This window comes from Platalea leucorodia (genome assembly GCF_965183815.1).
Source record: "Platalea leucorodia genome assembly, chromosome: W".
NCBI lineage: Eukaryota > Metazoa > Chordata > Aves > Pelecaniformes > Threskiornithidae > Platalea > Platalea leucorodia.
Window position 1 is genome coordinate 32,516,157 of NC_138859.1, and position 26,551 is coordinate 32,542,707.

The window sequence follows — 26,551 nt, forward strand, 5'->3', positions numbered from 1 at the left end:
TCCAAGGATTGATTATAGCTCTGCTAAGGAGGTCACCTCTTACCTCCTTGCCCTTTCCCATTACATTGTAAGTGTAGCTCCTTATTATGATAGGAATTACCCCATATGGTTCAAAAAGATGAGAAAAGTAAAATGTCCTAGACACACACCCCCCAAAGTGAAATAATCCACTTAATCTGGATCAATGACATTCAGATTTACAAAGTTCTTTTGCATTTTTTTAAATTGTTTTTATTTAGGAAGTGAAATTAAAACTTGTAAACTATAAATACAAATGCCAAGGTATTACATGAAATATCCAGAGGTACTTTATCTTTTTAAATTTCTCACAAATATTTCCTATAGAATTCAACAAACAACAGGGAAAACAAACAAGTTTAAGTTCTGTATACAATGAAAATCAAGTTAGATACTGCCAATTTGTCAATTCATAAAAGTTTCTACCTGACACAAATGAAGGCTCTGAAAACTACAATTCATTCATTAATGATACACCAACTGCTATTTTTAACATTGTTATTTGCATTAAGCAAGCTGTCTAGAACCAGGTGTATTTAACCCACTGTTAACTCAAGTGGCATCACAAACTTTTAAAATATTTTATTTATATACTGTCACCAATATATATATGTACTGCAAAGAGGGCCAGAAACTTACAAAAAAAGGTCAAATTTCACACAATGTTTGCATTCATATTTTTGTACTTTTTCCCCAAATAGCAAAGCTGAGCCACTGTTTTCACCGTTTCTTTAATTTGCCAAAAACATGTAACTCCATCTACATCAAAGAAGCAGAAGAGCAAGCTTGACAGCAACTTTCATTTATGCATTTTCTTGTGGGAGGGGAAAAAGGGTGTATCCATTTTAGATATTACCTTATGTATATAAAAAAAACGACCACCAATAATAGGTTCACTAAATTTATTTAAAAAATCATAAAATATATCTTAAAAAAGAGCATTACATTCTGCACACTGCTCTCAAAGGATGCCAGGGACATGTGGACGACCAGTCTTCTCCCCCCCCTTAAAAAAAAAAAAAAAAAAAAAAGGAAAAAAATTACAGTGTACATAAAAAGTAGGGTGTTCACAATAGTTACAGAAAAAACATTACAATTTACCACCAACAATGAACAAAAATAAAATCCACTCTCTGCTGCTGTTTCAAAATTTCAATGTTAGTCTTGTGCGGCCTTTCCCTCCCCCAAATATTTGTAATGAACTAAAACATTACATCTGGTGAACAGCAGATTCCACTACACCTCAAATGCAGAACACCTATGAAGCAGAGGAATGTTGGCTTTTTAAACAGAAGCAGATATTAAAAAAAAAAAAAAAAAAAAAAAAAAAAAAAAAAAAAAAAGGTGCAGGACTCCTTCAGTTCTTCACTAGTCTTAGAAAAACTTTCCAGAATACTGCTTCACACTATAAAAAAGAAAAAATAATCTTGCATTAGAATCCTTCAACATCTGCATACTGCTTCACACTATAAAAGAAAAAGAAAAAAGCATGTATTAGAATGATTGACCATACATCTTGCATCAAGTCACAATGGCATTCTTAAAGATTAAACTACAAATTCCCAATACATTTTAAACTAAATAATTTAAAAAGATTAATGGCTAATAATTATAGGCATATAATTATTTTAAGCACATTTAAATATCAGTAATCTAAAGCCAAACATTCAAGTTAAACATTAACAAATGCTATGATAGCCAACATGTTATTAAAGCAAAACTAAGCAAACTAAGTCAGAAACTGTTAATATTTGGCAGAAGAGAAAGTAATGCCAGCAAGATGTGAAATGCTGCATAACAGCACCAATTGATTTCAACTTGTCCTGTAGAGGCATGGTCTGTGCCATATGGCAGACTGTGATTTGTTGTCAGTTAAGTTATCTAAAAACAACAAAATCACTAGTCTTCCACACAGAACTAAACCAACGTCCACTGAAATCTTCTATATTTTCTACAGGTTCTATGTAATTTATTACAAGTAGGTTTTTTTGCAGCAATTTTCACCAGAGAAATGAGAGGACTGCTTGGTTAAGGTGTCTTCCATCAAGATTAGTTTTGAGGGAATCTTCGTTTTAGTTAGAACAGAGAAAAGAAGAGAATCAAGGCAGAACTACCACTGGAGAAGTTAGGTTCAATAGTTACTTAAATCCTGCCTTCTAAAAACTATACTGCAGAGAAGAACAACTTTAGAATGTAGTAGTAGGAAAGTCAGTTTAAAATTGACAGTAAGGACAGCATTAAGCTTCAACTTGCCTGTTCTGCAGTAAATACTGAGCATTTTGTATCTGGTCCTGTGTTCCCGTAATAGTTATTATTCGATCTTCTGAGCCTTCTAGTGGTTCATCAATTTTGATTGAAGCTCCTGACTCATGACGTATTTGTTTGATTCTCTGGCCTCCCTTTCCAATAATAGATCCTGCCAACTAGGGGAGAAAATAAAGCATTCATTTCTTGATATAACTTTCTCTGCAAAAACACAGTACTGTTCAATAGTTTCCATCAATTTAGTTTTAAGAGCTGCAATGGAAGCTTACTCTTTTACAGCCTCAAAACATCCTCTGTAACGTTTATTATATAAACACAGGTGGGATAAAGTTGGAAGAACCAGATGCTTGTTTGTAAAAACAAGTTATGTAGACCATCTCTATTATTGAATATTAACAATTAAAAAAATAGTTCAGTGCATCTCTAAAGTGAAGACAAAACAAACATCCTTAAGAATAAACTTTTGGTGATTTAGAAACACTTGCTTTATATTAAAAGTACTTGTCAAGCATCCCAAATACTTTTGATTTACTTACATAGTCGGAGAAAAGGCTGTGACTTTCTATTTATTTATTTATTTATTTAAACACAAGTGGAAAGCAAGCCAGCTTCACTTACATCTTTGGGAATCGTTACTTGTGTTGTGATGATGGGTCCACCAAGATCTCCATATGAACCACGGCCCCCTGTGTAAGAATAGTCTGATTTAAATGTATGCATCAAGCCTCTTACTGACTAAATGAAGTGCATGTCAAAGTTCTCTATAAAAACTTACCATATCCAGAGCCACCCTCAAACTATAAAAAAAAAAGAGAAAAAAAACCCTTAAATAGCAAATAGCCATGATTCATTAACATGCTTTCATCAAGTATCATACTGTTAACTTTGAGCCTATTTTATGCAAAAATCCTAACCCACAACCTTAATCTAAGTGTCATTAAAGGCAAACTGGGGAAGAGAGCAGACCAGGAACAAAGGGGGGGGGGGAGAATATCTCATGAGAACCTTTTGGCTTACTCTGTTAAAAACCTCTAAGAATAAGTCATCATGATCCAGCCACACCAGTTTACCAAGCAACCTTATCAATTCAGCTTGTAAACAGCTCTTGATGCTGATCTATTCCCGACCCTTGGACTAAACTAACATTCAAATCAAAAGATCAGAGTTCAGCCTTATTACTACTACCTATACAGCTCAAGAGAAATTAAAGTCTTAGTTTGGGACAAGACATTTACCTGGTAACTGTGAACCCTCCTACATCTATATCTTGAAGAAAAAACAAGTCAACTCTAATAACTTCATAAATGGTGTCTCCATTCAGACTACGCTACAATCCTTTGTATCTTAGAAGGGACAATAATGACACTAATTACTGCTGTTCTGCTAAAACTACCATATACCAAATCCAAATCACTGCAATGCAACACTCCTGACTGCTTTTATTTTCAGGATTTGTAGACTGGTACTTGATATCAAGTGCTTAATTTGATCTAATGCCTTCTAAATGCACAAACACCCTCCCTTGGGAGGCAGTCCTGAAGGGCAAAGGAGTCCAGGAAGGCTGGACGTTATTCAAGAAGGAAGACTTAAAGGCGCAGGAGCAGGCCGTCCCCATGTGCCGCAAGTCGAGCGGGCGGGGGAGAAGACCGGCCTATCTGAACAGGGAGCTTTGGCTGGAACTCAGGAAAAAAAGGAGAGCCTACCGCCTTTGGAAGAAGGGGCAGGTGACTCAGGGGGATTACAAGGATGTTGTGAGGATATGCAGGGAGAAGATCAGAAAGGCGAAGGCCCAGCTGGAAATTAAACTGGCCACCGCTGTTAAAGACAACAAAAAAAGTTTTTATAAATATATCAGTGACAAAAGGAGGGCCAGGGAGAATCTCCCTCCTTTGTTGGATGCAGAAGGTAACCTTGCCACGAAGGATGAGGAGAAGGCTAAGGTACTTACTTAATGCCTTCTTTGCCTCAGTCTTTAATAGTCAAGCTAGTCATCCTCGGGTTTTTCAGGCCCCTGAGCTGGGAGATGGAGATAGGATGCAGAGTGAAGTCCCAGTTGTTGAAGAGGTGGCAGTCACTGACCTGCTCCTCCATCTGGATGCGCACAAGTCCATGGGGCCAGATGGGATCCACCCAAGGGTACTGAGGGAGCTGGCAGAGGAGCTGGCCAAGCCACTCTCCATTATTTATCAGCAGTCCTGGTCAACCGGGGAGGTCCCGGATGACTGGAAGCTAGCAAACGTGACGCCCCTCTACAAGAAGGGTCGGAAGGAGGATCCAGGGAACTACAGGCCTGTCAGCCAGACCTCGGTGCCGGGGAAGATCATGGAACAAATCATCCTGAGTGCCATTATGCAGCAAGTGCAGGACAACTGGGGGATCAGACTCAGCCAGCATGGGTTTATGAAAGGGAGATCCTGTTTCACTAACCTAGTCTCCTTCTATGACAAGGTGACCCGCTTAGTGGATGAGGGGAAGGCTGTGGATGTTGTCTACTTGGACTTTAGTAAGGCCTTTGACACAGTCTCCCACAGCATTCTCCTGGAGAAGCTGGCTGCTCACAGCTTGGATAAGTGCACTCTGTGCTGGGTTAAAAACTGGCTGGACGGCCGAGCCCAGAGAGTGGTGGTGAATGGAGTCAAATCCAGTTGGCGGCCGGTCACGAGTGGTGTTCCCCAGGGCTCAGCGTTGGGGCCGGTCCTGTTCAACATCTTCATTGATGATCTGGATGAGGGGATCGAGTGCACCCTCAGTAAGTTTGCAGATGACACCAAGTTGTGTGGAAGTGTCGATCTGCTGGAGGGTAGGAAGGCCCTGCAGAGGGACCTGGACAGGCTGGATTGTTGGGCCGGGGCCAACTGTATGAGATTCAACAAGGCTAAGTGCCAGGTCCTGCACTTGGGTCACAACAACCCCATGCAACGCTACAGGCTTGGGGAAGAGTGACTGGAGAGCTGCCTGGCGGAAAAGGACCTGGGGGTGTTGGTTGACAGCCGCCTGAACATGAGCCAGCAGTGTGCCCAGGTGGTCAAGAGGGCCAATGGCATCCTGGCTTATATCAAGAATAGTGTGGCCAGCAGGACCAGGGAGGTGATAGTGCCCCTGTACTCGGCACTGGTGAGGCCGCACCTCGAGTACTGTGTTCATTTTTGGGCCCCTCAGTAAAAGAAGGACACTGAGGTGCTGGAGCGTGTCCAGAGGAGGGCAACGAAGCTGGTGAAGGTTCTAGAGCACAAGTCTTATGAGGAGCGGCTGAGGGAACTGGGGTTGTTTAGTCTGGAGAAGAGGAGGCTGAGGGGAGACCTTATTGCTCTCTACAACTACCTGAAAGGAGGTTGTAGCGAGGTGGGGGTCGGTCTCTTCTCCCTAGTAACAAGTAATAGGACGAGAGGAAATGGCCTCAAGCTGCACCAGGGGAGGTTTAGGTTAGATATTAGGAAAAGTTCTTCACCAAAAGGGTAGTCAGGCACTGGAACAGGCTGCCCAGGGAAGTGGTTGAGTCTCCATCCCTAGAGGTATTTAAAGAACAGATAGATGTGGTGCTTGAGGACATGGTTTAGTGGTGGACTTGGCAGTGCTAGGTTAACGGTTGGACTTGATGATCTTAAGGGTCTTTTCCAACCTTAACGATTCTATGATTCTATGATTTAATATCTTCCTGTAAAAGCAGAGAATAGATCTGCACACTTCTCTAGAATTCAACTTATATCACTGAACTACAGAAATACAGGAATTTGTGTGAATTACTTGTTGCATTACAACTTCTGCAAACAACTTTTTCCAAAAAACTATTTACCTGCTAGCTTTTTGGAGCCACATCAAAATGGAAGCTATTCAGAAAAAAAAATGTTCAGCTGATCATCTGTCTAAGCAACCTATGTTGTGTAATCATGTTGCTTAGCAATACAGATCATAATACAACATAATAGAGCTTGTAGTGGATTGCAAAATACTAAAGAATGAAGGACACTGCTTAGAACTTAATTCAGAGGCTGATCAGAGCTGCACACACGTACTCTTCCACCTATTTCTGCTGATATTTTGCAGAGGGAATCCCTTTTTCAGGCTAACTTGTTTTAATGAACAATCCTTTTCTTGACCCTTTCTGCTGCTTCTCCTCCCCAGACTACAAGACAGCAAATGAATTTGACAGCAGATGAGTAATTATAACTGCAGTGTTTATGTAAGCTAGGAACTAACATTTAATATTTGGCAGCACTTTGCCATCTTCTAGACAGCATAAACACTTGATGACACCCTTTGAACTTTCCTTCCTAAACCCCCTAAGAGTAAGAAGTTTGATAAACACAAATCAAATGGAATACTTTCAAATATATGGATAGGTAATGCATAATAGCTTATCCACAACTATAAGTAAAGAATTATTGTTAACATTCCTTGTTTGAAACAGGAGAAAACACAACACGATGAAGTTAACATAAAACATATTCCTAAATAGATGCACCTACAGCATGTTGAAAAGCAAGAGTTACAGTGAAAATTACAACTTAGAATACTAAAATAGGGTACAAGAGGCAATACAACAGAAAAAGCTTCTCTCTTTTGGCTGTGCTGCTGCATGCTTCCATTGTGGAACATTAACTGTCTGTATAGGATTCACTGTTCAGGACATAAACTGCCAATAACCTGGGTTAGGAGGACAGCTTTAGGGATTTTTTCATTAGGTGCAAGCTGCCACTGACTACATTCAATCTCAAGAAATTCCAGTTATCACTTAACCAATTCAAATGATTTTCTCAAAAATCAACTATTAAACTAGTCAAATAAAAGCATGAGCACACTCACCAACTCTGGTGGCTGCATGTCATCACAGGCATCCACATGACACTGCATCATCTTCCAGGCACAACATAATAGGAGGAAAAGAGGAAATGAATCCAAATTAAATCCATGTCATGGAGGCTTATAGGTAACTTGGCAAGCAAACACATACATACCAATATAGAGAAACATTTTTCTGCACTACTTAAACTACTACAAAGACTCAAAACAGAGCATAGACAACTTGGTGTTTTTGGTGTTGGGTTTTTTGGGGGCTGGGGTTTTTTGTTTGTTTTTGGTAATTTTAAGTGCAAGTCTTTCCTTTCAATATTTCTGCTAGGCTTCTGGTGCCCCAATTTTGACATTCTTGTAATATATACTTCCAGTATGTATTACTGGAAGTAACTGACTCTTCCTCCCAGAAGGCGGCAATGTGTAAATCTCATTTAGGTAGCCCATTTCATAGCTCCTCTCCTCTTCTTTCTCTTCCATTCATTTAAAAGAAAAGAAAAATAAAAAAATCTCATCTAATCTGTCATCTTAAGGAGTGTGCCAAACAGAACCAGAGGAGAAAAAAAGATTGTTACCACAGAGATTTACCTCCCAGATTCCTATGATTTCTCTTCCCAGGAAAGAGGCTACAACAGTAAATGACTACCAGGAAGACACATTTCAGAGTGCAACATGGAAGAGTATCTTTAAGCCTTTTTTAATTCTCCCCCCCCCCCGCAACATGGTTGAATGTACCTAATTTCATTTAAAATTCAACTTATCAGTGGCCCTGGCTCCAAAACATTTGGAATTACAGTAGATTTTTTTTTTTCAGACATAGAAATCGGCATAAAGACAGAATTGATTTGAAAAAGCAATCGTCTGCTAGGCCAACTAGAGCTCTTTACAGATATTATTCATGTTCTCTTAAATTCTGCTAACATCTGTTGGAAAACATTGTTCTGACATGCTTTCTTGATCTGAAAAGCCTCCCAATTCTTATTTCTGTCATCCTGATTAAAAAGAAAAAGTCTAAAAGAAGGTCTGTGTAATAAAATCTGCAGGGACTGTGCTCTACCAACTTTCTATTCCATTGTTGATGGCAGGTAGGGAAAACAACCAACCAACCAACCCCCACAAATCAAAACCACACAGCAGATCACATCCCAAATACCCTTTACACCCCAAACAGTTGTCTTCTTGGGGGGACCATTTGTATGGCCAAAACGTTTTGGTAATATCAAAATTTATCAGAAGCACACATGCCCCACACTTAAATGTATGTATTCAAGAACAGTTTCCTCAGATATTCAAAGTGCTAACTGTATTTACTAAACAAAACAATATGAATTTTAATTCCTACCATTCCATCATAACGGTCTCCAGGTCTACCCCTTCGGTCATAAGACATAAGATCTCTAAAATGAGAAAAACCAGCAGTATACGACTCGTTATAAACTAGTTTATATATTCTAGTTCAAATTTTCATGATTTGCACATGACTATGAATTTCTAAATGCTTTAGCCAAGTTCTGAATAACATAAAATAAAGTTACAGAACTACTGACTATAGTCCTGATAGACTGCTACATTGCAGAAATAATTAAATTCAAATACTTTTTGAAATTCTCTGGTGCAATGCACACTCAATCCCGCATAATCACTACCAATACAGAGTGTGAAACAAGTCCTGGAAACACGAGCACAATTCAGCAAAGTTTACTCAACTTGAGTTTTGTACAATACATTTATCCAACAGCTTACCCGCCACGAGGAGGTGGTGGAGGAGGAAGAGGAAGATTACGAGCTCTGCTGCCACCTCTGCCACCACGACCTGGCGGTGGTGGTGGAGGTCCTCTGCGAGGGCTCATATCATCATAATCTCTTCTTGATGGAGGCATAGGTCGTCCACCACGACCAGGAGGCATTCGATCAAAGCCTCCTCTTCCACGCATTGGAAAGCCTACTGGACGTCCCCTTCTATCGTCAAACATCATTGTGAAGCCACCATAGTCATATGTTTCATCATAGAAATTGGGATCATAAGGCTGGGCCCGTCCTTTAATTGGAGACTAAGACACACACAAACACACACAAAAAAAAAACCACCACCACCACCCCTGGTTAGCACTATTACAATTATTATATTTCATTAAATTACTATATTAAATGTATAAATATGAATTTATACATTCTGAATACGTTCTTGATTTCACAATGCTGATAAGAAAGGCAGGGATGGTAATATGCATCCTGAGAACTTAACTAGAGAAACTGCTGTTACTGATGGGTGGCACGTACATTTGTCTCACTTCCTCCCCAATTTAAAATTTCTTATTTTACTGATATGTAAAGCATGACTAACAGTCCACTGGTACCAAAAGTTGCTTCCCTCTCCCATAAGGTACACCCCAATTCTAGAAAACAGGAATAATTTCAAAGGGTGCTAACAGTCCAATGCTTATTTTGTTACCGGAGAAGTAAGAGGCACTGAATTCAAAACAGAAATTGAAAGATATAATTTTCCATCCAAATCATCCCAACTTTCATGAATACCAATGAAAGAATAATAAGTTTAAGACATATTACCTCAGAGATAAGATCCAAGATAATCTTGATACATTCCACAACTCTATCAGGTTTTCCACCAATAAGCACCACTCTATCAGTGGAATGAGGACAACACTCCTGGAAGAGCTTAATGGTGGTCTGAGTGTTCTGTTGAACAGAAGAAAAAAAAACGCACCAAAATCTTCAAATAGAACTATTTTAAACAATTTTATAAACTTATTGAAAACAAAATAGGTAAGACACACAGTAAAACATTGTTAAAGAGACAATCAAACCAGATTATTAAACTTCCAGTCATTTTAACTGAATGTTTGCTTCTGAGTTCTTACAACAAATTTAATCTTAGGATATTACATTTTTAAGACCTGCAATGACATCAGTTTGTATGAAACGCTAGTGAAGAGGAAAAAAGTTTAATTTTTTAAATCTTTCAATTATGGCTCATCTACATGGTCATTTAATCAAATATTAGCAAAAGGACCACATATCCATTATAAGCTTACAGGTTATATAAACCTTCATACGTCATAAAAACATGCTTTGGATGCAAGACAGCAATGTTGCCAGGATTATGTCTAGTCATCTTACCTTCCTCAGTCCACACAAATAGTAGCTTACGCCTAAACTGACCTGGAATTGCCTTTGACACAATGCCAGGAAAGGATAGAAAACAACACTCTAGATTGAGAGACCACTAGCTTTTTAGAACAAAACCTCATTCCTTCACAAAGGAAACTGTGGTCTTCAAGGAAGTGGAACTTAAAAAAAAAAAACAAAAAACCTCCCAACCCCCCCCCCAAACCAAACAAAACACCCCAACCACCAACACCCCAACCACCAACCCCCTCAACAAAAAACAAAACCCACAACAAAAAAACCCCAAACCCACCCAAAAACCCAACAAAAAACCCACCCCATACTGCCTCTTTATTAAATTATCTATTAAATTATCATCATTAGTTTATGGAGATGCGTCCATGTTAAACCATTTTCCATGTCCAACACCACCAATATAGTCACCAATATATCTCATTCCAGAATGAGTGATGAATGGCATTTTAATAAGTATCTTTTATTTATAAAGATTACTCTACTGCTAATATGTTTAAAAGCTTTATAAGAAGTCCTAGGCTCTATCACCAACAGACACTTTATTTCTGACTTTTTGCAAGGAAGTTGTAATAAGTAACTCCGATTGATCCCAGAACACAGAAATCATGTATGAAATATGTTCTGACGGAATTATTGCACAGATGATGCTTACACTCACTGTTTATGAACACAAAAACCTAATTTGTTTATAAAATAAAAGCAGAATCTGAAAAGAATAGGAAACAGTACCTCTCTGAGTTCTTTGATTTTAGCACCCTTGACACCAATAATTCCTCCTGCTAGACTTTGGTGAATTAGAAGTCTTAATTCACAGTCAAAGTCGCTACCTTTGTAGTGTTGATACTGTAAGATGCATACAAGGAAAGAATAAAATATTAGTCAGGGGAAAAAATAACTGAAAAATCGAAATACTAGTTTTGGTTTTTTGTTAAGGTTTTTCTCCAAACACCATGGTATGACTTAATTTGCTGCTGAACTGTAATGCTGTATTTGCTACGACAGAATCACACCTATTTAAGTACTTTGCCTCAACATGAGGTGATGTCAAATTAGTTTTCCTTATTTCTTTTATTATTGTATAAAATTTTAAGATATCAAACAGCGCAACACACTTGCTTACAAAGCCAAGGCAGGATGGAAATTACAATACAGCTACTTCAAATTGGGGACTAAACAAGTCAGGAGACAGGTGTTTTGAAGGGGAGGAGGCTGTTCCAAATATTAATTTTCTAGAAAGATATTGTCTCTGTCCTCTACCAAAAAAAATACCAACATGTAGTTTGAGAGCTATAGGCCTCCTTTCAAAACAGGCTGGGTTTTATTTTCTAATTTAACATACTAAAAATAGCACACAATCATCTAGAATTATCTTGTTTTTAAAATCTAAATTTATACCTCTGAAGAAGAAACAAACCTAAGAGACATACCTCTTCTAAAGTAGGGATAATCTTCTTCAAGATTTCTCCAATTGTCTCTGTATCTGCACTTATACTCAAGATGCTATTAGAAGCCATAGTGTCAGAAAATATGGAGAAGGTGGAAAAGTAGTAGAAGTAAGTTTAGTATTCATAATCATACACAAAATTCTAACAAGACTGACTACACAGAAGAACTTACAATTAGTATTCCCCATTTAAAGTAAACCTGTTCACTGGATTTAGAACACATGCATCTTTGTTTATGCCCAATGTATATGCATGATGAATTTAAGACTAGGTAGGTCTTGCAGAGAGAGCGAGCAAGCGAGAGCTTTTAGAAGGGCCCAGATTAAGTGGGCAAGAAATCGACGTAGAACTGAAAGTAGAAGTGAATATTTATGTTCCCCACCACCACTAATTTAGCATACCCTCACCATTACATTGGTAAAACTGGCACACCTTCTTGTAGAAAAAGTGGGGATATGCAAGTGGTCAACATTATATCTGGAGTAAGGTTGAGAGACCAGTTAGAAATTAGATTACTAACGGGCTCTGCAAAAAAGGAATATAAATACAAGGAAAAAAAAAACCAAAACAGAAGACCCCCTCCAACAAACAAACAAAAATGTAACACAAATGAGAAGTGAAGGAAAGTGAACTAGAGTTAGTATTTTATCAGAAATAATTATGAACAGACAATGTTGAGGGGAGCAAGGTGGGCCACAAAGACAGAGCAAGAGACTCTTGAAACAATTTGATTTATAATGCAGTGAATATGCAACACTTGAAGCTGTGCTCCTTCCATTGAAATAAAATTAGTGGATTATTTGGGGTGGCCAACTCACGTAAAAGTTCAGTGACAAAAAGACTTAATGGGGAAAATAAGACAGAAAACTTTAAAAAACAATACACGGTCTATAAGGGGATACTATTTAATTATATAAAAGGCAGGTAATAAAATACATTTCTCTCTTTCTAATCAGGCAGTGAGGCATAAACTGTTGGGACATACCGCTCGGGGCCACTGCTGTCTGGGACTGAAACACTTGCATTGTACTGCATTGGTCATTGGCGTTCGTGGATGTTGGCATTGGGCATGGGTATTCAATCAGAAGTTGTCAAGTATGGTACCCGTTTGGCAACGAGCACATTTTTGGGCATAGCCAACCAGGGTTTTCACATGGGCGTTCAGGGGCGGATGGGCCAACGTCATGGTGGGCAACGCAGGGGCAAGTCGATCCAGTACATGGGTAACGGAGATATGTGGCCAAAAAAACAAGGAGAGGGAAAAGGGGGAAAAGCAATAAATTTTAATTTAATACAAACTATACTCATTACTCTCAGTTAATGAAACAAGCTTAAGTTGTTCTGAAGACTAACACAATAATGGATTGCTACATCAACTGTGGCTTAACAGTATGGATCTTAATGAGTTACTTTATCTGACTAAACTACTTTTTACTTTTAACATAATAATGTTTCAGTAGCAGGCTGGCTCATGAATGTAGACACAAAAAAAACCTTTCGAGATCCATATTACTGAAACCTTGGGCAAGTTGGGAAAGTTAGTATTCCAGACCAATTAAATTATCCGGACTTCGGTGATGTATTTATTTACTTAAAGCAAACAAACAAAAACACTAGCTGCCAAAGTTAGCAAGTGTATGTATGATTCCTGACCATTTCAGCTTAATCCTCAATTCTAGTTGCTATAGTTTGTGAACTTAGATGGAACTAATTCTGTAATGATATATTAGCAAATATTGTGTTGAACACAGCCTTGCTTGAAAAAATTGCTGAAATTGTAGCTGATGCTAAGTACAGGAGTGTAAACAATTTAAGAATTTAAGAAGCATTGCCAAGTTTTATAAATACATAACATTTATGCTGAACATGTGTCTAATCACAAGAGTCAACCCACTATAAAATATGAATAGGTAAATAAGTCATGACCATTTAAAAATGCTTCCAAGTAACAGAATAAAATGTTTCTTTACTGTTCTATACCCGTATTTAAATCATGCAACCTTAACATGAATGTTTTTGTGCTTTATGTCCAAGCTGTTAAAGTAAGAACAGATGGACTGTTATGGTGGGGTTTTTTGTTTGTTTTTTGGTTGTTTTTTTTTTTTTTTTTTTTTTAAAGGAAGCTAAAGAATTCCTCTATCGCTGGGTTAAGCCAGCCACCTGCAATAGTTTTCAATAGTACTATAATTGATTCACACATATGGGAAATGGTACAGTTAAGGGTTTTAAGTTTTGCCAATATTTCTAATTAAAGATGTTAACTCATTTGAAGTGTGTAATTTAGAGGAACCCTGTTTGAAAGCAGAGGTTTAATATAAACCTCTCCTCCCACATAACTCAAGCTGGGTTTTAATTACAACACAAACTGAAAAACTAAAGTTATCTCCTCTAACAATCATTATAAATGGCTTATAATTAGATTATTGTTGTCTAGATTTGAATTTCTCAATTTCTAGAAATGTATGCAATCAAATTTTCAATGTAGTGCTCTGAAAGAATTGGTGTTAAATTAATTCAAACTCATATATACTCACATCTGTACGAAGTGCCTTAATATTTTTGCCACCTTTTCCAATCACTGCTCCAGCATTCTGGAAAATAGTTTTCAGAAGTTATGTTACGCTAATACAGCACAGACTACGTTTTTGAACTGAAGACTAAGCACAATGTATCTATTTCTGCATTACCTTGTGGGATGCATTTAGGGGTGGGGTAGGGCTTGTTTTGCCTTTGAAAGGTTCAAATTAAATTGAAACATAAACTGACATGGTTTTACCATGGGGGGAAAAAAAGGTCAAAACACCTCTTACCACTGGACTTTGGAAAGAGATAAAAATACTCAATAATATTATTTCAATTTCAAATTTCAGTTTCTAGGCAATTCTGCCTGTGTTAAAACCATCTCACAGTTAGAGTATGACTGAAAAAATACCTTATGGGATTCCATGCATGTTATGTAGGTCAAGGATTTTCCTAATTTATTTGATCACTTTTTTTTTTTTTTAATGTTTGCAGATTTCACTTTCGCACTCCGAACATTTGATAATTTTAAATGCTACTTTTGGTTTAAACCTATGTAAATCAACTGACCACTCAGGTAGGTACAGTCTGAAGAATGTAAAGCCAATATAAACAATCGCTAAGCTCCAGTTGCTAAAATCAACAGGAATAAACTCAGATATTCAAGAGGGGCAATTGTAAAACTACATTTTTACCAGGCTATTTCAAGAACTACATGAAAAATTATTGCTTTTATTATGCAATTCATACATGATGCTAACAGCACCACAAACATTTTGCAGCACTCCATATAACTTGACTATTCATCAGAAATGCCATGCAGAGTTAAGGTAATATTCCCCTGCTCCAACACAAAATACTGAGTTACTTCAGACAGCGCAAACATCTGTAACAACTGGAAACATTAAAGGAGATTCATAAATAGCAATTTTACTATGACAATTTATACTAGTCAATGAAGCAATTGCAATCCCTGAAACATTACTCCCATATTTCCTCCTGTTGATACATACAGATTTACTAAATCTGGGAAAATTACTACAATCCTGAAGAAGTCCTCATCTTGCCTCTCATATTTAATTTACAATCATAAGCTGATCATTCTCTAAACTGCTTGCTTTCTAAAGACTAATACACAGTCATTCCCCTGGAAACAATTGCGTTCCACTCAAAAAGAGAAGTGGCTTATAATTTCTATTGCTTTATTTTTTCAATGAATACATTTTTTTTAAATCAGAAAAGTCCCATAGATCATTAAAGACTCATCCTTGAAAAAAATTTATTGAAGATAATACCATTGCAATACACTTCTACTATCATTCATGCACACTTACAAATATTCCTAATAAGTTATTTTATATTAAATAAAGCACACGTCCTTTCTAAACATACACCACAACATACACTTTGTCACCACTGTCTTCAGCAATGGTATAAGCAGGAACATAGCAATACTGAAAAAGCATACTTTGCTTTGAAGCAAGATACGTAATTCAACCATCTCATCTGTATTCCGAGATCTTTTGAAGGCCTGTTCTTCTTCCATATCTTCTGCAGGACGTTTGCCTGTAGACAGGTCCATAGTGGGGAAAACACAAATATATATTTAACTTTCTAAGTCACAATAAAATTGTACATCAAGCTTACGCACTGTATTCCTAATGAAGCATTCCTTCCCATTAGCCCAGCACTAACTTCTGACATCTACCCCGAGTATCTATAGCACAGAAACAGGTTTTTACTTCATCAGCCTACATATCAATTAATTATTGAAGACTCATTCCAAATCTATGAACTACAGTTGAAATGAGACTTTTGCAAACTTAGTGAAAAATTTACAACATGTTGTTTAAAGCAGTGCTGCATCACCTACCTAGTATTTCTTTTACAATTGGGAAAACCTTAAAGCCCATAAGATCAAAAGTAGTTTGTCCAATACTGAAATACTGGTGGAACAATAGAAAAGCAGTATTTCAAATAGCTTTGAAAAAACAGCATGAATCAACTCAATGCTAATGCCCTAACTCTTCTTCACTAATTATGTCCAAAAAATTTTTCATTTAGCTAATATTTAGAGATATTTCACACATATATATACATTCCTTCAAAATAACAACTGCGGTAAATAAAATACAGTAATAGGTATGCCTGACAGTACTTTTACACGATCCCACTGTCCAGACAAGTACCGAGTATTTAGCTATCAAATATTTTCAAATCCTTAGTTACAACTTTTAGTTACTTATGCCACGTCCAAAATACTCCCAAAGAAAAATTATGTATTCGTGATACAAAAACCACGTAAAACCATACGGGACACTTAAAAATTAAAAGATTAAATGCAAAAATGCTGCCAATACAAACATTTGATACAGTTAAAGCATTCCAAAATAGTTCGAAATACTGAGACTTAAAAAAGTTCTTTCCCTCCCAAATAAAATAAAATAGCCCTTTAAAAAAATTTACCATTTGTCTCTGTGTTAGTAAAGGTCTCCTCCTGTTGTTCAGTCTCCATTACCTTTTGTTCTTAGGTATGCAGATAAAACCTGTTGCAGAATAAAAAAAGCTAGTACATCTATTTTGTGGAGAGGAAAAAAAAAAAGCAAACTGTACATCGTACTAAAGGGAAAAACAAAAAGATATGCCTGCTTTTAGAACTTACCGGTTTTATATACGCTTGCAGAGCAAAACTCAAGTGTTTTGGGCAGGATCAAAACTCAACAGCCTACTGCTTCAGAAGCCTATGAAAACAGCATAGATCAGGCTCTGTTTACTTACAGGTCTGATTCTCGCTACAACTAAAAATGGGAGTTTGACCCGAGTTTTTGCTGCAAAACTTTTCTTTATAAATGAGAAAACATAACAAGGCCAAACACATCACTAAGAGGAGAAATAATAATCAAGTCTGTAAAGTTACAGATAAATAATTACAGTCTGAATGATTCTGGACTTGCTCAGTTTTCAAGCATTTGCTAGTTTTAAGCAATCACATTTACTGATGATGATTTTCAGATATTTAAAGTGAACAATTATCTGGTTCCTATTTTTAGCATGTTATATAATACATATATTGAATTTCCTTTTTAAGAGACACTATGTATCAATCTGCTTATTGTTTAGTTCTAAACATTTAGACTAAAAAGTTGTTATTATAATCACCAGCATTAATTTCATAAGTTCTCTATCAACTTACTATCAGGCATTCTACCATGCCTTCCATTCAATATAACAGATGAACAAAATAAATTACACACAAGCCACACTAGAAAAATTCTGTTAAAAAATACCACATTGTAGTTATGTATAACCTCTGCATACATGCACGAAGAATCTCAAAAGCAGCTGAACTTTTTTGACTTTGTGAAACAGGTACCTCTTTCAAGATCTATTTTTGTTAAGTCCACATGAGAATACTTGTAACACACATAAGAAGTCCAGGCAGGACAATTTTGCACCTTATTCTCTTAAAAAAATCATTTGTACAGATAACAGTCAAACAAAGAATGCTATTTTTCCCCCTTTGGATTTTATCGCTCAACTTCCATAGCCTGAACAAACGGTTGACACTTACATATCCACGAAGAAAAAGTGAGGTATGTTTAACTTTTTAAAACATCCTTTCAATCATCTGTTAATTTGTAAGTTACCCTGTTTGTGCAGGCTAACAGCATGCACTGCCGGTAGGCATGACTCTTTTACAGCCGCTGCTGAGAGACCGCCTTCCCAGCGCATGCTAGTATTTCCAGGCCCCTAATTTGAACTAATGGAAAAGTGCCACTTACAGAATAGCCAAGTCTCAAACAGACGTTGCCAGAGCGCGGGGGGGTGAAGTAGGAAAGGGAAATTTCACCAGGTTCAAATGGCTAGCCCAGACCCTCTTCTATTCTGTTCCAGACCCTATTCTATTTACGACCCTCCCAAAAATTTGAGAGCTGCGGGGGGACGAAGTGTAATATAGTGTTCAGGACAAGGTGCTCTCAATTAGTTACTGTGCTCTGTTGTGTAAATCGAGTTTGCGGGATTAAATTGACTAACGCAATGTTTTTAAAAACATCGAAAGTATAAAGCGGCCGCGGACACGAGTAGAGGGCTGGGAGATGCCTGCGCGTCTCTACCCCGCTCCCTCCGGGACGAACAGCCCTTCCCGCCCGAACACCTCCCCTTCCACAGCCAATGCGCAAGCCGCGCCACGGTCTGCTCGGGCACAGCCAGCCGGCCCACCCGCCGCCGCAGAGCGCTCGGAAGCCCAGCTCACTCCCTGGGTGTGGGGGGGGAAGGAGGCGGCGTTACATAACCCCCGCAGCCTGAGACCCACCTCCGCGGCGGCGGGGACCAGCAGAAATGGCGGCCGCTGTAATGGCGCCTATCCACTGCTAGGCGGAGCCGGGAGCCGAAAAACCACCACCACGCGGTCACAAGATTTCCCCCACTCTGCCCAGGGAGACACAAAGGAGGCGCTCGGTGGCCCTCACCCGAGCTCAAGCGGGGCCGGCAGAACGCAACGGCCCCACCACGAGAACTTCGCCATCGCTGCGATCACTCCTAAAGAAAGTAGGCCCTGCTGCAGAGCACTCCCCAATCGGTTTGGCACGGCCGCTTCCGCCCAGGCCGCAGCTGAGAGCGCCCTCCCTCCTCTTCCTCTCTGCCCGCCATAATTCCCAAAAACTCGCCCCATACAGTTACCCAGGGTAGGCGCAGGAAGGCGGCTGCGGCCGCTCCCCCGGCCTTAGCGCGCACCCGCTAGCGCAGCCAGCCTCCACCACATCGCCACTCCGGGAGCCGCCGTGCCCGCACTAAGGTCGCCGAGGCGCGACGGCTGTCAGCAGAGACACAGATCACCCTTTCCGCCCTTCCCTCAGGACAGATGGGCCCCCTTGGGCCCGCAGGTTGCGCCAAACCACTCCACATTAGCTAAGGAGGAGTCGCTCCCACCCCCCTCCTTCTCCACGCAGCAGTCCCCGGACCTACCCAATTCCACCGCCCCGCCAGCGGGACAGAGCGCTGTCCCTGCGGGAACCCACGAAAATCCTGGGGCCCAGCGGCGACTCAGGCCTCCCGCGTTATTGTGTCACTGAGCAGCGTCGAGAGGGGCGCGATCAACAGCTCCGCTTTCCTCAGCCCGGCTTAGCCCACCCATTTCCCCCCCCCCCCCCAGCGAGCCGCGCTTACCTGCGCCCACCACGTACGAGAGAGAAAGGTGAGCAGCTCCCACCACCAACACACACATTCACCAGCACTGCCAGGCGACTGGCCCAGCCGCCTCCTCTCCTCCCCCCGGTGAGGACCCACTGCGGCCCCGTTGGGTAAGGCAACTGCCCGTCAGGGCAGGGATGGCCTCTAGTTCGCCCCGCCCTCCGCGTAGACCACGGTGAGACAGGCCTGGATGTCACGTGGAGAGGAGCGCGATCCACCCTGCACCGCCGCGGTGTGCCTAGGTTGTTTGCTTGCTTGCTTGCTTGCTTGTTTTACCTGCTTGACAGGAGCCACGAGAAGAGCGGCAACAACAGTGGAGACAGTGGAAGACAGTAAAGGAGAGCGAGAGCGACCTCAGTTTTTTTGGGGGAAAAAATGGCGTCTGCAAAAACTCCGCCTTGTGCTTGTCCCCTAGCACCGGAGGGGGCGGGGTAGGGTTCTTGGGATGCTTAAAGGCGCGCGTGGCTCGACGCCTCCTATTGGCTGTTGGGTTACGCGGGGTTTTGGGGAGCTGTGCACAGAGGGCAGGTGTATTCTCCCTTCCCACCCACAACTCGGGTGATGGGAGGTGGGCTGCCCTACTAGTTCTGCCCGCTCGTTCGGCACCGCCCCTGCCCCGGATAAGTGTAGGGTGACTCGGCTGAGGGTAGGGTGAGGGGGAAGGGGCTTGGGCTCAGGCTCAGTCAGCCTGTTTGAGGAGTAGGGAGATCTGTGTCCCGTCCCCTGTATGGCTCTCTGGTGAGACGGGCCATCACCATCGCTGTCCACTGCAGCTCGTCGGTGCCCGCAGGAATGCGGGGTGGCAGCTGGCCTCACCGCCCCTGGGGCTCTTGGCACAGGGTAGCAGCGCCAAGCGAGTGACAGGCTGCCTAAGGGCTGCGCGGCCGAGATGAGAAACTTATCGAAAATGGCGTGACGTGCTGGTCCTTACCTTACAAGAGGCCCACGGGATTAGACCCGTTGATGAGTAAACAAATGGGTTATTTCCCTTAAGTAACTGTACAGTTTCTTCTAAGTGGTGGAGTTTTGGGGAGACCTTTAAGGCAGGATATTTTTTTCTTAGCTGCAGGTTATAATGTCAGAAGACAAGCCTTGTGTTTCTTAACTATTCTTACAGTAATTTTTCTTTGGTGTAATTCTGTAGGGAGCCTGTAAAAGCTACCAGCAAGCAAAAGACTTCTGAAAGAACAGTATCTGCTGGAGATGAAAACAGTACAAGTAACTTTTCACAGCATAATAGCGTACATCAGACTTACAGTTCTGCAGATTTCTCTTTGGTAGTATTTTCCGAAGAAAGGTGGAATGATATAGATCTAGTTGAGAGCAGACGTAAATTCCAGCGCACTTCTGACAGCAGGCTGCTAACAATGAACCAGTACGTTTTTCAAAAACTGATGCAAAAGCAGATCAGCCAGAGAATGATATGCAATCCTTTCCTTGTAGAGCAGTAGAGGCACATGATCTTGATTTAGTTTCTCCACCTTTCACCTGTATTTCTGTTCTCCTTGCAAAAAAGCCAATTCTGAAAGTTAGATGTTTTATTGTAACTCTTAATAGAAACCTCACAAGCAGCGATGGGTCCAGGGGTATAAAGACAAAATTTTCTGATGGTTCAGCTTATCTTGAAGTAGACTTTGCTGATGATACTCTAACAAGTTTGATTGGATTTTCAGTGCCTGAAATGAATATGTTGAAAAAGATCCCATTTCACATCCAAAGCTTAAGGATGGTTTAGAGAAAAGTCAAAGATGACTGATAGATCTGTTTGATGACTATAGAGTTTAATCGTTTTTTCAGTATAAAGCCACTGTATTAATTCTACAGAATGTGGATGCAAGGCATCTAGAACAATTGAAGAATTGTTTGAATAAATAATGTGTGCAAACTTGTAGATTATATATTAGGAAATGTTTAAGTCAAGATTTCCCCTGAAGGATTGTTGGAAATTAAATTTTAAAGTTAAGTGGTACGCCTTTTCTCTCTCAGGAACAATAGTGGAAAAGTGAGAGGAGGAGATGTCTTAACAGGTAGGAATTTACCAGTTTGTTTCTTATGGTGATAATATTGAAATAAACTTTTGAACTTTTTTGGCTTAATTTAAAATATTCATGTATCACTTTCCTTCTGCAAAGTTCTCTATCTTCTTGACTGGTGATCTGGGGTAGCAGACTGTCAGGAAATGGATAATAAAGAACAAATCAGCTCATTCTTACACTTTTTTCAAGGATGATTATTTACCTGATTTTTAAAAGGTAGCTATAGGACACTACCAGCCTTGTCTTGGAGTAAAGCGGTTGAGTACATTTAAACAAAGAATCATTGTTTAGATGCAGTCACTTCCAATAATGCCAACTTGAAAACTCAAATATGTATTCAGTATGCAAGAACCTAACGTGCAGAGAAATGAAAGATTATCTTCTAAACATTCAGGTGAAGATAAAAAGTGTATAGATAAATGGGATTAAAAGCTATGTACATATTTAAAAAACAAAAACCAACCCCTCCAAATGTTTCTAACATCACTTACAAACAGAAAAGAATGATTGTAACATACAGGGAATCTGTTTTTTTGGCATGTTAATCATTACTAATTGTTTTGAACCCACAGCCAACCTTATTCATTAGCTCTTAATGTTTACTAGTCTAACCTTTTCACAATGTAGTCAAATACTTGTGTTCCAAATATGTTGTACATTTATACTTACGTTGGTCTTAATTTTTAATTTTTTTTTATTTCTGCTTTTAGAATGTATTTTAAAAGAAACAAGCCTAACAAAGTATAAATGAAAATGTTTTGGTGGAAGCTCTTTAGTCACTTTCAAAGGATAATATACACCTTACTGTTTCCTTGAAAAATAAAACCATTTTTCAAAGGATAATATACACCTTACTGTTTCCTTGAAAAATAAAACCATTTTTTTTAAACAATTTTTGATTTTTTTTGAAACAAAACCCCAATTTTTTTAAAAAAATATTTCAGTTGGAAGGGACCTACAATGATCATCTAGTCCAACTGCCTGACCACTTCAGGGATGACCAAAAGTTAAAGCATGTTATTAAGGGCATTGTCCAAATGCCTCTTAAACACTGACAGGCATGGGGCATCGACCACCTCTCCAGGAAGCCTCTTCCAGGGTTTGACCACCCTCTTGGTAAAGAAGTGTTTCCTAATGTCAAGTCTGAACCTCCCCTGATGCAGCTTTGAACCATTCCCATGCGTCCTGTCACTGGATACCAGGGAGAAGAGATCAGCACCTCCCGCTCCACTTCCCCTCCTCAGGAAGCTGTAGAGAGCAATGAGGTCATCCCTCAGCCTCCTTCTCTCCAAACTAGACAAACCCAGAGTCCTCAGCCGCTCCTCATAGGACATGCCTTCCAGCCCTTTCACCAGTTTTGTTGCCCTCCTCCGGATGCATTCAAGTCCCTTAACATCCTTCTTAAATTGTGGGGCCCAGAACTGCACAAAATACTCAAGGTGAGGCCGCACCAAAGCTAAATACAGAGGGATAATCACCTCTTTTGACCGTCTGGTTATACAGTGTTTGATGCACCCCAGAATGCAGGTTGCCCTCTTGGCTGCCAGGGCACGCTGCTGACTCCTATTGAGCCTGCTGTCAACCAGCCCCCCCCAGATCCCTTTCTGCAGGGCTGCTCTCCAGCCACTCCTCTCCCAATCTATACTTGTGTCCGGCATTACTCCGTCCCAGGTGCAGAATCCGGCATTTGGTCTTGCTAAATTTCATCCCATTCATGATTGGCCAATGCTCCAATCTATCTCGATCCTTCTGCAAGACCTCTCGGCCCTCAAGAGAGTCACCAGCACCTCCCAGTTTAGTATCATCAGCAAACTTGCTAAGGGTGCATTCAACTCCTGCATCCAGATCATTGATAAAAATATTGAACAGAACTGGCCCTAGGATTGAGCCCTGAGCAACACCGCTGGTGACTGGTCACCAGCCAGATGCAGCCCCATTCACTACAACTCTTTGAGCTCTGCTGTTCAGCCAGTTCTTCACCCAGCGCACTGTGTACCTGCTCATCCCACAGTTGGACAACTTGTCCAGAAAGATGCTGTGAGGGGCAGTATCAAAAGCCTTCCTAAAATCCAGGAGAAACTACATCTACCGCTTTCCCTTCATCCACTAGGCAGGCGACCTTATCATAGAAGGATATCAAATTAGTTAAACAGGACTTTCCCTTTGTGAACCCATGTTGACTGTGCCTGATGATTGCATTGTCCTTTAAATGCCTTTCAATAGCACCCAGTATGATCTTCTCCATAATTTTCCCAGGTTCTGAGGTTAGAGGTCTGTAGTTTCCTGGGTCTTCCCTCATGCTCTTCTTGTAAATTGGAGTAACGTTGGCTAGCTTCCAGTCAGCAGGGACCTCCCCAGACTCCCAAGACCTTTGGTGGGGGTTGTGTTGATCAAGAGGGGTCCTGCTGTCACATCTGCTAGCTCCTCCAGGTACTCTGGGATGAATCCCATCAGGCCCCATGGACTTATGAACGTTCAGCTGATACAGCTGGTCCCTTACAATTTCAGTGTCCGCAAATGGAGAGTCACTGTTCCCTGCAGTCGTGGTCCTCCAACTCAGAGGACCGGGCAGCCCAAAGTCTATAAGTATTATTAAAGACTTAATATTCACTCTCAAATTGTAGAATAAGGGAGTGGCTAGACCAAAGATGTGGTAGGATTCCAAAGAAACTAGGCCAAACCATCTTGAGGGTTAGCCACAGTCATACATGTGTTTATAACCCAGCAACTTCTTTCTTGTTGAATGAAGGTAGCGTCCTAAGGAAGCAACAGCTAGTTGTAATAATATAATCTTAAAGTACCAGTTAGGAATATTAAAGGATAAAGGATTTCCTAAAGGGTGTGCTGTATTGGTCCAGTCTAGGACCATTACTGTGATTTTACACTAAAAAAAAAAAATAATATTTCAGGTCATATCAGAAGGAGACTTTTCACAGAAGTTGAGTATGGAGCACTATTAGATAGAACATTAAATATAACATTTGGAACAAAATATAAAGCCCTATTTCTTAATATCTTTTGTGGGGGAATTTTTATTTTACCCCTTGAGGTCAATTAAAAACACATTTGTGCTTAAATATAAAGAACAAAATTAACGAACACTGCATTGGACAGAGTCCTACCACCATAAGTGATTCTACAAGGAGTCTGCAAAGATGCATCACGAGCTGATTCCTTATATACACTTGCACCAGCACCAATCCTGTGAGCAGTTGCATGAGGCACCTCAGCCTGGTCTTGGGTCCATCCCCCAGCACCAGCTCTGCTGCCCAAAGGTGGCCCCTGAGCACTTGCATTCCAGGATGGCTACAAGACAATGCTGTGGCTGTTTCTTATCTAATCACCAGGGGAAACTTCATTCCCTTACAGGGAGTCTTTCTGTCTCTGGCATTCCCATTTCCAGCCAGCTCAACCCCTTCTGCAGTTGGGCCTTCTTGCCCTCCATGCCAGATCATTCCTGAGTCATAAATTACCACTGCTGAGCAGTTATAATTTTAATTTTCCTTTCACTTGCTATAATAATCTGAAGCATTTCTGTTTAGAATAAAATCTTAATAACTTTAAGCTTTTCTTTGTAGGTAGAGTGATTTACAGTACAGTGTTTTTGAGTTATCTGGTGCAAGCAAACTTAAATGTATTTACCTGGGAGGAAAGGGCAAAAAGGACTTTAAAAAGTAAATACTACTACTCATTTCTAATCCAATTCTATTCATTATCATCCTAGAAGGAACAGAGTGCTAGGAATAATGACAGCAAACTGAAGATTAAGGGCAGCCTGACATTGCAACTCATTTTTAATCCAACATAAGAGGTAGAAGTTTCCTATAACTGTACCAGTGTGTCACTTTTTAATCTTTTGTCCTTGAGGAATTTTTCCCTGTTCACATTATGTTTTCTAACAGGGCAAATTGCAATGTGTTCCTGTCAGAATCTGACCTGTTTCTGCTTCTTAGCCTTCTCTTATGGCTGAACAAACTCAGTTCTTTCATCCTCTCCATGGAGTGGCATATGCTCCAGCCCCATGATCACCTTGGCAGCCATCCGCTGGACCTGCTCCACTATGTCAGTGGCTTTCTTGTAGTAGGGAGCCCAAAATGGGACACAGTACTCCACATGCAGTCTCACAAGTGCTGAATACAGAAGGAGGATCACTTTCCTGGAGCTGCCTGATACTCTCTAATAGAGCCTGGTATGTGGTTGGTCATCTTCATTGCAAGAGCACACTGCTGACTCATGTTCAACTTGTCCACCAGGGCACACAGCTTTTATTATGTAAAGTTGCCTTCTAACTAGTCAGCCCCCAACCTACATTGTTGCATGGGGTTATTTATGCCCAGATGAAGAACTTTGCATTTGCCTTTGCTGAACTTAATGAGGTTTCTATCAGACTATTTCTCCAGCCTGCTGAGGTCCCTGCTCTCTAGTATATTGACTATTTTCTCTCCCCCCCCCCCCCCCAGTTTGGTAGCTTCTCCCCTGCTTTCCCCTTATCCACACAGTCAGTAATCTCTTCGTAGAAGATAATCAGATTGGTCAAGGCATGACTTGCCCTTGGTAAACCCATACTGGCTGTTCTTCCCAATCACCACCTTCTCCTTCATGTGCCTGGATAGGGCTTCAAGGAGGATTTGCTCTAACCTTCGCAGGGACTGAGGTCAGGCTGCCCAGTCTGTAGTTCCCTGGATCCTCCTTCTTGTCCTCCTTGAAGATGGGTGTGACATTTGCCTTTTTCCAGTCGTCAGGAACACCTCCCCGATTGCCATGACCTTTCCAATATGATAGAGAGTGGCCCTGCAATGACATCAGCCAGCTCCCTTCAGCACCCTCAGCTGCATCCTGTCTGATCCCACGGAGCTGTATATGTCTGTTGGGTTAAATACTCCCTAACTGTATCTTTCCCCCCAGTAGGTAGTACTACATTTCCACAGACTCTATTAGTAGGCTTGGGGAAATGGGGGGCCAGAAAGGTTACTATTAAACCACAAATCTAGCATTTATTGTAAAGAAAAACATACTTAGCAGCCCCAGGACTGCTGGCTTCCTAAACACATGCTTAGATAATTTACCCTCTGGTGTCACCTATTAGTGTAGTTGCCCTCATACAGTTTCTACAAACTAGAA

At 40.4% G+C, this 26,551-nt stretch overlaps 1 protein-coding gene across 3 annotated transcripts; it reads right to left on the reverse strand.

The window, feature by feature from the left end:
- Positions 1 to 1,361: 1,361 nt before the first annotated feature.
- On the reverse strand, positions 1,362 to 19,493 carry LOC309601588 (heterogeneous nuclear ribonucleoprotein K-like). 3 transcript variants are annotated; one of them, XM_082334690.1, is made up of 16 exons: positions 19,371 to 19,438; positions 16,864 to 16,942; positions 16,668 to 16,747; positions 15,670 to 15,767; positions 14,216 to 14,272; positions 12,667 to 12,710; positions 11,664 to 11,736; positions 10,966 to 11,079; positions 9,643 to 9,771; positions 8,818 to 9,125; positions 8,417 to 8,471; positions 7,087 to 7,137; positions 3,059 to 3,080; positions 2,902 to 2,984; positions 2,272 to 2,441; positions 1,362 to 1,484 (listed from the first exon to the last, which is right to left on the reverse strand). In XM_082334690.1, the coding sequence occupies exons 3-16, from the start codon at positions 16,714 to 16,716 to the stop codon at positions 1,451 to 1,453; spliced, it is 1,287 nt and encodes a 428-aa protein (XP_082190816.1). In that variant the 5' UTR covers positions 16,717 to 16,747; positions 16,864 to 16,942; positions 19,371 to 19,438; the 3' UTR covers positions 1,362 to 1,450. The 3 variants fall into 3 exon arrangements, with proteins under 3 accessions (XP_082190816.1, XP_082190815.1, XP_082190817.1); XM_082334689.1 differs by lacking the exon at positions 19,371 to 19,438 and adding an exon at positions 18,517 to 18,626; XM_082334691.1 differs by lacking the exon at positions 16,864 to 16,942 and having other exon boundaries at positions 19,371 to 19,493.
- Between the last annotated feature and the right edge of the window lie 7,058 nt (positions 19,494 to 26,551).